The sequence below is a fragment of the Colossoma macropomum genome, unplaced genomic scaffold, assembly GCF_904425465.1.
Source record: "Colossoma macropomum unplaced genomic scaffold, Colossoma_macropomum, whole genome shotgun sequence".
Lineage (NCBI taxonomy): Eukaryota > Metazoa > Chordata > Actinopteri > Characiformes > Serrasalmidae > Colossoma > Colossoma macropomum.
In genome coordinates this window covers 1,604,244-1,616,822 of record NW_023494798.1, presented here as the reverse complement: position 1 = coordinate 1,616,822, position 12,579 = coordinate 1,604,244, and the positions used below count along the sequence as shown (strand labels likewise).

Here is a 12,579-nt window from a genome sequence, read left to right as displayed (position 1 = left end):
AATGCATAATGGTCTTTTCCAATTAACTGTTTCTTCTCAGATTGTGTCCAAAACAAGACTTTCAGTCTGGTTATCTGGGATTCGAGAGGGAGACGAGGTTTGATTTGTGTTGACGATCCATTCAAAGATTTCTCCAAAACCAAAATTCAAAGACATCAATATTTTTCCTCTCTCGCTTGTTTATTGTCCAGCTTTCACATCCATAAAAGCCACAGAGAAGATCACAGCCTGGACGATTATGATCTATAACTTTCCTTATGAAGGCCTTCAGGTGTTCCTGATTTTCCGCTACAAGTGTTGTATCATCTGCATATCGAAGGTTATTGATATTTCTTCCGCCAATCACGTAACCTCGATCATCTTCCTCCAGTCCTGCTTCTCTTATTATATGTTCTGCATACAGGTCAAACAGGTGACAGTGGGCAGCCCTGTCCAGCTCCTTTGCCAATGTTAAACCAGACTGTTTGTCCATTTTCTGTCATGACTGTGTCTTTTTGATCATTGTCGACGTTCCTTATTAGAACAATAAGACGCTTTAACACAAAACACACATAGTAGATAAATAATACAAAGAAAGGTTTTACTTTCACATACAGTACTGTGTAAAGGTCAGTCACCCTTTATTTATTTATTTTCCAGCCAAATTAGCCTCTACTACTACTACTACTGATGTCTTAGGGTGTCCAGAACAAATTTGTTTTTTTAAACTAGCTCAAAACATATCAATTACTTTTTTACAGCTAAGAAATTCTTGTTACTTTTTTACTTTTTACTTTGCATCTGTTCCAAAGCTATATGCTGTTTCTACAAGCACAAACACTGCTGAGATAAGTGGTTTTAAACAATGTGCTTAGGTGCCATTTTTGCGCAGTACTGTATATGAGCAACAAATAGGAAAAAACTTAAGTTAACTTAAGCTAAGTTTAGGTCTAGACTAAAAAGTATTTCCAACAGTGATGCATGAGCGACAGTGATGTTTAGGCCAAGAGGCTTTCCATGGTCAGGAAACTAGCAATGAAATCAGATCATGATCTCGCAAGGCCCTGGGCACAAGAGTCTTTGGAGCCCCGTCAAACTCTAAAAATAATGCATAATTGTTTAAAATATTCATCTTGAGCAACACTGGAAATGTCTTTATTCATTTCTCCAAATCATCTTAATTAATATGCATCATCCTATTGTGTCTACATTGTAACCATAAAATTCGATTCAAGACTCTTTCAAGCCAAACTGAGTCATAATGCAAAAACAGATAGACACTAACATCTTATTTTAATGGCAAAAATATCCCAATAATATCCCAACAGTTCTTCATTTATTTAGTCATGTGAACATATTTAGGGGTTTTTGTTCATCTGAAGTTTGCATCTGTGAACTGTCCCAAGTACTGGAGCCACCTCAGATTTAGTGGTCTAAGGCCCCTGGCAGTCAGGGGGCCCTGGCAGCCAGAGGACCCCCATAGTGCACTAGCACAGACAGAAATCCTTCCCTCCTGAAAATCTAAGTTGTTCTTGTGAATTATTGGTGGAAACTGGGACATTAATTTGGAAAATAAATGTTCTTAACTTTCAGTGTACATTGAATAGACCTTATTCCATATAATGTTGGATCATTTATATTGGTCCATCACAAAATGTTCACATAATGTAACAAGGTTTTCATATGCAGACAATAATATGCAGGTTTTAGAGTTTTTACCATTTACATCATGATGAAAACATTTTGTGCTTATGTGTGTTGGAGCATCGTGTAACCTGACTCTGTGGTGTGTGTAGCAGCAAGCCTGTGACAGGTGTCAGAGTGGACAGGTGTGGTCACACACACACACATATACACACACATACACACACAGACATACACATCACCTTGAGCAGGAAGCAATTACACTCCTGATATTTCAATTACCCAGCTGACCAAGCTCCCTAATCAATAATGACATGCTTGCTGAGACACGCCCGCCTGCAAGACCTGTGTATGTGTGTGTGTGTGTGTGTGTGTGTGTGTTAGAGGCCAGTAGGACTTTTGGATTTTAGATCCATTGAAAAATCCATATATGGGCCCAAAACATCACCTCATTTATCTTAGCAGAACTCGTTACATTCAAACATGCCAAAATGTTGATTTTCTACACACTTGAATATTATGGTTCTTCAAGGGTTCTTTAGTAAAGAAAATGAGTCTATACAGAACCATGAATGCCCAAAAAACACTTTGCACAATTAAAGAGTTCTTTGCATTGTGAAAGGATTCTTCAGATTGATGAAGAATGGGTTGTATATGGTTATATGTAGAACCTTTTTAAGAAGGGTTCTATACAGCACCAAAAAGCGTTCTTCTATTGTTATGATCAGGATTGTTACAATAGAAGAACCCTTTTTGGTGCTTTATAGAACCCTTTTTAAAAGTTAGTTTAAGCAAGAATCATGAAGGCCAACAGAAACCTGAAACACAACTGTAACACACACACACACACACACACACACACACACACACACGTCTCACCCTGCCAGACAGATTAAACAGATTCAGCTCTAAAGTGGAAAACAATAGTGGCTCTAGAGCTCTTCACTCTCAACTACACATAGACACACCTGTGTGTGTGCATGCACGTGTGTGTGTGTGTGTGTGCGCGCACAGCTGTGGCCTCTCGGCATGGCCGGCTCGGTTCGACTGATGTGAAGTGACAGCAGGCCGGAGAGGAGACACACACACACACACACACACACACACACACACACACACACACTTCACTGCATGCACACAAAAATTCAAATTTGTCGTGTTAGTAAACAAACATCTATTTATAAACAATGAAATGTCTGCTGGTTATAAAATAAAAATATGATTGAGTGATCAGTCTTAAATAAAATGGCCTACTTCTGCAGGCCCCCTAGTGGCCATTTTTACATCTGTTTTATTTCAAAGAAACATTTCGTCCCATAACTCTTTTTTCTGCTAAACTAGGACGCTGTCGTCTCTGTGTGTGCGAGGTCAGGACTCTGTGTTGAGCTGCTAGCGAGCAACGAGGGGTTAAACGGGAGGAGCACAACTGCAGCTTTCTTTATAAAGCATCTTGTACAACTGTTACAATAACAATAGCATTTAAACAAAGTTTTTGTAGCTGTTGACGAGGACAAAAATCCAGCTTGCTTCAAGTTTTGTATATCATACACATTAACATCGGAGCATATTCAATCAACATAACTGTAGAAAAGAATACACAGTTCAACTGAGTGACCTCGAAAACTGGCAAAAATAGCATTTAATGGCTACTATGAAAATATTAAGTTCAAACTAAAGCTTTCAAAGATTCCAAAGTGCTCTAATGGAAAAAGATAAAGAAGGAAGCCTTGAAAAAGACTTCATTACAAATACATTGTTGCTGTCCAAAGAAAAACTCCAAAATGGTAAGTTTACAGGAAAGGGCAAAAACACGCTTTACTTTAAATGTAAGTTAATGTAAAAAGACTTTTTTTCCAAGCTGTTTTGGAGCATTTTTATTGGGCCACTCATTATGAAATTTCCGCAGCAATGTAAAGGACAGCTGCCGTGTTTAAATAATGTAGACAAATAAAATTCAGCAAAAATGGAGAGATATTTTTCTTTGGACACGCAAGCTGATTGGTTGAGAGGCGTTCTAACATGTTTTTTCACAAACACTGTATCACTCCGCTGAGACGCCGTTGCTAAGCAGTGATTTTGACAGCTGTAGGAGACGCTCAAGACATTTGAACGTTTTTACTTCTTACTTTGCCACAAACAGAAAATGGACGCTTTTAAAATCACATTTGACCGACAGCCGATTTGGTCAGACTCTGAAGATGAGACCACGCTAAATTCCCAAACTGTCATCACCACTGAGCAGCTTTTCAGTCGGCAGCTGAGACAGAAGAACAGCTAAACAACCTGGAATCAGCCAGAAATAAACCCAATACCATTCGCCAAACGTGTAGTCTGATCTTCAGAGTCTGACCAAGTCGGACTGAGCCATAAAACTGCCGCAATATCAAGTTCAGCTCAGTTTTGTCAGTTTTTGCCAGATCAGTATTAATGTTGTTTTGTTCCAGCCAGTCTGTAAAGCATCTTACAGCCCATTTAGTTTGGCGAATGGTGTTGGGTTCATTTCTGGCTGATTCCAGGTTGTTTAGCTGTTCTTCTGTCACAGCTGCCGACTGAAAAGCTGCTCAGTGGTGATGACAGTTTGGGAATTTAGTGGGAGGAGCTGGAGAACGAAATGCCGGCTGTGCAGCGAGTGGGCGGAGCTCGTTAGTCTGACGTAGCAACAAGCTGCTGGTTAAGGAACTGTAATTTGGTGAAGGAACTGCGAACATTAAAACATATTAAACGCCGCGTTCACGGCCCAGTTTATTAATTTATTACTGTATTTATTTAACTGTTGTATAAAAGCAAGAGAACACTCGAGGTCATGTGTTATCACCTTCGGCTCGTGCCTGCGACCAAATCACAGCCGTGATGTTATTTCACGATAACACGCTCCCTCTCGTGCTCTATTGCTTAAAACTGTACCAAAGAAATGCATATAAATGGTTTAAGACTCAGAAAACCCCCCTTCTGATGACGTATCTTGAAAGTGGGAGGAGCTTTTGAAATATTTTCTGCTAACTGATGAATGCAGAAAGAAGCCAGATAGCTAACGTTGCCACTAAGAATATCAAATCTCCTCTAAATCAGTGGATATCGGTTCGGTATTGTGGATATAGGTTCACAATGCATGCTGGGTATCATAGTGAGATGAATAACATAAAAAGGATACAAAATTGTGAATTCCATCAAACTGATGAGACTGAGGGATAGCAGAATATTGCATGACGTGACAAATAACATGTTAAACACTAGTTGTAGGACCCTTTAAAATCATGATTAGCATGTAAACACCAGCTAGTCATTGCTAATTCGTCTAGAAGGTCAATTTGAATCAGCTCATGATTAAAAAGTACACAGACAGTACTGTGAAAAACTCAGAGACCACCTTTTATTTATTTACTTTCCTGGCAAAACAGCCTCTAAATACATGTTATTCATTTTCAGGGAATATCTCTGAGGAGATTAGATATAGAGGAGATAGTCCACTTGCATAAGAGAGTCAAAGGAAAATAAATTAAAAAAACAAGAGTTTCCAAAACTGGAATTCAGAAAATGATTAAAAGGTACAGAGAAAATGTGACTCCTAACAACCACCTGGAAGACCTGGTAGACACCAAAACTGTCCCCATCAGATAAACAGCACTTAAAGCTTTCATCTTTGAGAGAGAGGAGAAAATCAAGCTCCACTCTCCCTTCAAATCTGAAAAATAGCCTGGAGATTAAAGTTTATGATTTAGTTGAAAGATTATGAGAAGTAGAAAGTGCAACCAACTTCTAAGACTGAACTTTGGAGGTGTGTCTGCAGATTTCATAGAAAAACTGAAAGTGAGTCTCCTGAAAAGAACAGAAGCAGTGGACACACTAAATACTGGAAAAATGATGTTGTATTTAGCTGTTAGGCTTCTGTGTGATTTTTCTCTTATGCTTTGACCGGATTAAATTAAAATAAAAGTGAAGGATGGTCTGTGACTTTCGGTCAGTACTGTATGCAAAGAGCCCAGAGCAAAGTCAACAAACACTTGGAAGGAGCTTCTCATCTTCAGTAGGACACACACTTGAGTGAGCACACATGTACCGTCCTCTAAAAACATTCTGACACACACTCAGGCGCACACATCATTCCAGACGTGCCACATCTGCCCAGCGGCCCAACACCTGTCTCAGGGCAGCGCTGGTTCTTACTCACACAGACGCGCTCCACACAAACAAGCCGGGTTCTCTTTATTCGCCTCTCCTCTTTATCACAAGAGAGTAAAAGCTGTTTCTTCTGCAGCAGTGTGTGTGTGTGTGTGTGTGTGTGTGTGTGTGTGTGTGTGTGTGTGTACGGGCCTTCAGTTACACCTCAATCCCCCGCATACACACTATATTATTGTCTACAGCTGAGTTAGCAGCGCAGTGGAGATTTTTTAGTGTGCTCTGTGTGTTGACTCAGTCTCAAAGTGTCCAGGTCTCCATCTTGACTCCATCTTGTTCAGGTCTCAGTCCCAACTTGGTCTAGAAGTAGTGCTCCTTTTGTGGAGGCTAAAAGCTAATATTAGTGTTAGGTTCCTAACTGGCTTTACAAAGTAAGAATTATAAAATAGTTAACACCTCAATGTACCTTTCTCGTTTACATTCTGGTACAGTTATTGGTGATAATAATCCTGGATGGCTTTATCCTCACCTGGAAGTAGTGTTGTAGTTAAGATCACTAGAGGTGAGACTAAGTCAAGACGAAGGCCTGGACACTTCAAGACCGAGTCAAGACTGAGACCTGGACATTTCGAGACTTAATCTAGACAGAGACCTGAACACTTGAAGCCTGAGACTGAAATCATAACTAAGACCTGGACACTTCAAGATCAAGTCAAGACCAAGACCTGGACATTTCAAGACCATGTCAAGACTGACGCCTGGACACTTTAAGATCAAGTCAGGACCAAGACCTGGACAGTTTGAGACAAAGTCAAGAAAGAGACCTGGACACTTTGAGACCAAGTCAAGACCTACACCTGCACTCTTTAAGATTGAGTCAAGATGGAGAACTAGACACTTTAAGACTGAGTCAAGACCGAGACCTGGACACTTTGAGAGCGAGTCAAGACCGAGACCTGGACACTTTGAGACAGAGTCAAGACCGAGACCAGGAGTGACGAGGCCAAAACAAGATTACATCTTCTCAAAATATAAAATAAAAAGTCAAAAGGGGGAATAAAACTGGAATTCATTTGTAGTTGTACATGTTCATTAGACATTATGTATTGTCAGGGCGGGCCCAAAACACACGTCCTGTGCGTGCCACACTAAGCCAGCCCAGGAGTCATGAGCCCTGCCCACGGTGCTGAAGGTGAGGCAAGGAAAACACTTCAGCACTGCTGTTATGGACAGCAGATCGCACACACACACTGATGAGACTCCAGCTGCACCTCATTCCTGCGACAAGAGACAACTGCTTAAACCAGAGAGCCCAGACAGACAGGGTGAGCCTCGCTGGGCTACAGACCCCCGTTCTCACCCTTATGTTTTTTTCCCTTTGGTGTCTCGCAGACAACTAAGCCACTACTACTGAGAAAAGCCTCGAGAAATCAAAGCCCCTGATACTGCAAGACCAGCCGCCTTCGCTCCTGCCACTCCAGAGCTCTTCTCAAGAAGATATTTCTTTTTGTTTCGTAGTGGGGTGATTCTAGCTATCCCAGTCTTCAAGTTTTGTGTGAAGTTTTTTTCTCTTTTCTGTTTCCTGCCAAGCTCCTTTGTTTTCTTTGTTAGGCCTTTACGGCCCCAGCCTGAAGTTGGGTTGAAGCCGGCTGTTGTCAATATAAAAGGCCCACTGTTGAGCGTGCCAACCTCAAACCTCGACTCTTTCTGGTGTGTGTTTAGCCCCTCAACATATTAATACATAATACTATGTAGTGTAGCAAGAAGGGTGTGGGTTCGATTCCCCGACCAGGGCAGCTGGGGTCCTTTCTATGGGGAGTTTGCATGTTCTCCCCATATCTGTGTGTGTTTCTAGCTGCTCCAGTTTCCTCCCACAGTCTAAAGACATGCAGTCAGGCTGGTTAGAGACACTAAATTGCCCCTAGGTGTGAGTGTGTGTATCAATGTGTATGTCTGTGTGTCTGCCCTGTGAAGGACTGGCAGCCTGTCCAGGGTGTTTCCTTCCACTCAGTGAGGGCAGGGATAGGCTCCAGCAACCCTTGTGACCCAGGAGAATAAGCAGCTTCGATGATTAGTGATGAATCTTCACTGAATTTTGGAACCAATGAACATCAACAAACAAATAATACCCAGTTAGATTCTCAGCAGAGAACAGATTTTATTTAAACCTGTAAAGAAGAGAAAGAACTGTTTTATTCTGTCCGATCAGGCATAACATTCTGACCACCTCCTTGTTTCTATGCTGATTGTCCATTTTATCAGCTCCACTTACTATATAGGTGCACTTTGCAGTTCTACAGTTACAGACTGTAGTCCATCTGTTTCTCTGCATACTTTGTTAGCCCCCTGTTCTTCAGTGGTCAGGACCCCCATGGACCCTCACAGAGCAGGTACTATTTGAGTGGTGGATCATTCTCAGCACTGCAGTAACACTGACGTGGTGGTGGTGTGTTAGTGTGTGTTGCGCTGGTCTGAGTGGATCAGACACAGCAGTGCTGCTGGAGTCGTTCTGTTTTAAAACATTACGTTATGAAAATGTACAAATATGTACTCTTCACCTGAAAAAACTTATTTAGGGTACATAGTTGGAAACACTGAAGGTACATTTTTATTGTTTGTACCGTGATGAATGAAAAGTGTACCTGCACAGAACCTTTATTTCTGACAGTGAAGACAGAGGAGAACATTGCTGAGTGGCCCTGTTGGTACCAATCTTGAGCAACAAATACCATAAAACTGGAACCTTCAGTACTGGACCGATGACCAACGGAAAAAGCACAGGTCCAGTTTTCAGGTCCCAAAGGTTCCAATACTTGGAATAACAGCCTAAAGGTCACTCCTGGGTCAGAGTAGAACTGTGATGTTTGCAGAATGGTAAGTGGGTTGTGTGTTCTCTGAGATTCAGAGGATTTGGAGTGAAACTGAGATGCGACTGAATGCGCTGCAGAACTGATTTGCAAAACATGGACAAAGTGCCTTTTACCGCAAAGTTCAGCCGCGAACTGACATACACGCTTTCCAATTTCCAGAAGCTTCCAGAGTCTTTGATCTCGCTCTCATGAAACGTTAATTCAGCTGCATGTTTTTCATACTAATAACCCTCCCTCTCTCGCTCTCTCTCTCTCTCTCTTTCTCTCTCTGACAGGGGTCAAGTTCAGTGGCATGGCTCAGCAGACGAGGGAGGTGAGGAAATACACTTCCATCTGCTTTACTTTACAAAGACCACCCGTCATTTATTTAATTTTCAGTCAAAACAGCCATTAAGTACAAGTTCTTAATTTTTCAGGAGATATTTCTGAGGAGATGAGTCTAGATAATCCACTTGCTCAAACATCTGATATTAGATTTAGTTGTTGAGGCTTCGGTGTAATTTTCTTTTAAATATATTTTGTGCTTTTTTGATGTTGATAAATAAATTGTACTTGATGGCCATTTTGACATGATATTATGGTCACAGTAAATTACGTCACAACATGCTTTTCTAAGGAAGTAGCTGACTGGATGTCAGTCCTTTATGCCAATATCTTCCACTCACTGGCCACTTTATTAAAGATACCTACCTTGTACTTTGACTCACTGGCCACTTTATTAAAGATACCTACCTTGTACTTTGACTCACTGGCCACTTTATTAAACATACCTACCTTGTACTTTGACTCACTGGCCACTATACTGGAAACACCTACCTTGTACCTTGACTCACTGGCCACTTTATTGGAAACACCTACATTGTACTTTGACTCACTGGCCACTTTATTGGAAACACCTACCTTGTACTTTGACTCACTGGCCACTTTATTAGAAACACCTACCTTGTACTTTGACTCACTGGCCACTTTATTAGAAACACCTATCTTGTAGTTCTAGTCACTGGCCACTTTATTAGAAACACCTACCTTGTACCTTGACTCACTGGCCACTTTATTGGAAACACATACATACCTACCTTGTACTTTGACTCACTGGCCACTTTATTACAAACACCTATCTTGTAGTTCTAGTCACTGGCCACTTTATTAGAAACACCTACCTTTTGCTTCCACTCACTGGCCACTTTATTAGAAACACCTACCCTGTGCTTTCACTCACTGGTCACTTTATTAGAAACACCTACCCTGTCCTTCCACTCACTGGCCACTTTATTAGAAACACATACCCTGTGCTCTCACTCACTGGCCACTTTATTAGAAACACCTACCCTGTCCTTCCACTCACTGGCCACTTTATTAGAAACACCTACCCTGTGCTTTCACTCACTGGTCACTTTATTAAAAATTACCTAAATTATTAAAAATACCTACCTTGAACTTTTACTCACTGACCACTTTATTGGAAATACTACTTTGTAATTTCACTCACTGGCCACTTTATTAGAAGCACCTACCTTGTACATCTACTCAGTGGCCACCTACCTTATGTGACCACTGTACAGATGTACAATTCAGGCTGTAGCCCAACAAGGCTGCTATTGTCCAGATATTATTTGGATTGTGGTCCATTCTCAACACAGCAGTGACACTGACATGGTAGTGTTTATGTGGTGCTGCTATGAGTGTATCAGACACAGCGGTGTTGCTGGACACACGTCTCTGTCACTGTTGGGTAAAAAATATCCACCCAAAAATATCAAGACAAGAGTGGCTCTGTGGTCAGAAACTGACTACTGATGAAGGACTAGAGGAAACACAAACAAAAAAGAGAGGGGTTTCCAATAAAGTGGCCAGTTTTTGCCACTCTTGCCCATCATTAAAAAAAAATCATTCCTCCCCTCATCTCCAGATTTACACTCATGTCACTTTGTCCTCTCGCCTCTCTACTCCATACCCCCTCCTCACCCGTTCCCTCCTCCTCTAAAATGACCACTGTGTCCAGCAGCAGTGATATGGTCATCAGCAGCCTAGTTTTAGTATCTAATCACCCGACCGCTGTCTCATTACAACCCCGTCCCTTGGTTAATACTGCACTTATGATTATTCAATTCACTGCCTTTATTGCGCCTTAAATGAGCAACAGAATTGATATTTGCCTGAGGCACTGAGGAACTGGACACTACGATTAAACGCGCTCGTTTCAGATCGGCTCTCATGCAGCTGTATTATAACGCAGAGTGGATCAGCAGTGCAGCTCACAGCAGGGCGTTTTGGAAAGTTTCACTTGAGAGCTGAGAATGAGGAAAGAAATGGTGAAGCTGCGCCATCTAGTGGCTGCATAGAGACCAGCAGCTTTGAGGGTTCAGCTTTGTTCATAATCATCTGTCTAGCATTACATATTATACTATTTATTTAATTAACTTCAAGTCAACAAGGCCAAAACGTAATTAAGCTTTTAACAGATAATTACACATAGGCTTCAACAAGTAAACATAATATCAAACTGTTTAGTGTGTAGTGTGTCCACTCTTCACTTACTACAGCTTCCATTCTTATTTTCAGAAATCTGCAGCCACACCTCCAAAGTTCAGTCATAGACGTTGGTTACTCTTTCTGCTTCTCATAATCTAAGAAATCCCAATTATAAATTTAGACTCCACACACATCTCCAGTTTTAGGCCCAATTCCATTTCTTATTTTTACCCCTTGTTTTTGAGTGTCACCTTGCCCCCTTGAGTTGTTACCTTGAGTTACAGTGGGTAGTGGTTGAAATCTTCCCTCTGAAATGGGACCCTCAGATAAAAAAGAGCATCACTTCATTAACAGCTACCAGCGCTGCTCTGTAGGCGACCCTGCCAGTCTGCAGTGACAGCAGAGGAGGGTAAAGTTCAGCTCCTCACTGCTGGACTTTAGTTACATCATATGGGCATCATAGGGCATCATATACCTTCTGGGGGTGGGGGGGGTTATTTATTATCACCCACCACTAATTCTTCAGTGATATGAAGTTGAAGTCAGCTATTCGCCAGCTTCTTGTTCGAATTTCCTATTCCACCAACAATTTTGCAAAATTACTTAATCATTCAACCGTTTAGATGTAAACAAAACCATTCAGAGTGGTTTGGCTTGAAAACTGCCTTTCTAAAGAAATTTACCGAGTCAAAATTGCGTCGCATGGTCAGCAAAACTCAGAGCTTATGTGAGTAACGTTATTCATAAGAGGAGCTGCGACAGACCACATTTGCACTCGCTGTCCTGCCCCGTAAACTGGTGAGCAGAGTAGCAAGTAGTTTGTCGTTGACACTGTCAATTTCCATTCACCCTGGGTTCTTCTGCTTTGGTGCCGGTGTTATATCTGTATCGGTTTCCCCTCAAATTCACGTTCCCTTTGACAAGGGACCTCGGGGGCACGCATTCACTGAACAACGGCAAACAACACTGGACTATAGAAAGTGAAAAGGTTAAAAAAAAAAAATTAAACAATGTCTCAGGTATCAAGCAACACATTTATAATCGTTTTGTGTAGTAACTTAACGGGACGTAGCTTTTAGACCCATTAAATGCTTCAGACGTCTGGTTTGTAGTACTATAATAGTGAACAATTTTGACTTCATAAATTTGAATGATTAAGAAATTTTGCAAATTGGTGGAGTTCCCCTTTCAGTGGTGCAGCAGTTACATTCTGGTGCCTCAGGCATCAGAACTGCTGAACAATTTAAGCTGGAACGGGACATTTAGCTGGCTACCGAGACGTTAGCATACTATTAGAAGTTTTTTTACGCTCGTACTGAAGAAAAGAACCGAAGTACATTGAAAAGTCATTAAACTAAGACAATATAATGGCTTTTGTATTTTTTTAATGTAAAAAATTCTCACCTTTGTGGGTTTCTTTGGTCTCTTGCTCAGCCATCTTTCAGCCGGCTTTTCTTTTTTTCCTCATAAGACTCTGTTTGGAGTGTGACTCTGAAAA

General features: G+C 41.2%; 1 protein-coding gene across 1 annotated transcript in view; it reads left to right on the top strand.

The window, feature by feature from the left end:
* The window catches only part of LOC118818131 (carbohydrate sulfotransferase 8-like), a 251,329-nt gene that overhangs the window by 236,042 nt on the left and 2,708 nt on the right, over positions 1-12,579 (top strand). The window contains exon 3 of the mRNA XM_036585279.1: positions 8,885-8,922. Within this exon, the coding sequence (XP_036441172.1) occupies positions 8,885-8,922 (38 nt within the window). The remainder of the gene's footprint in view (positions 1-8,884; positions 8,923-12,579) is intronic.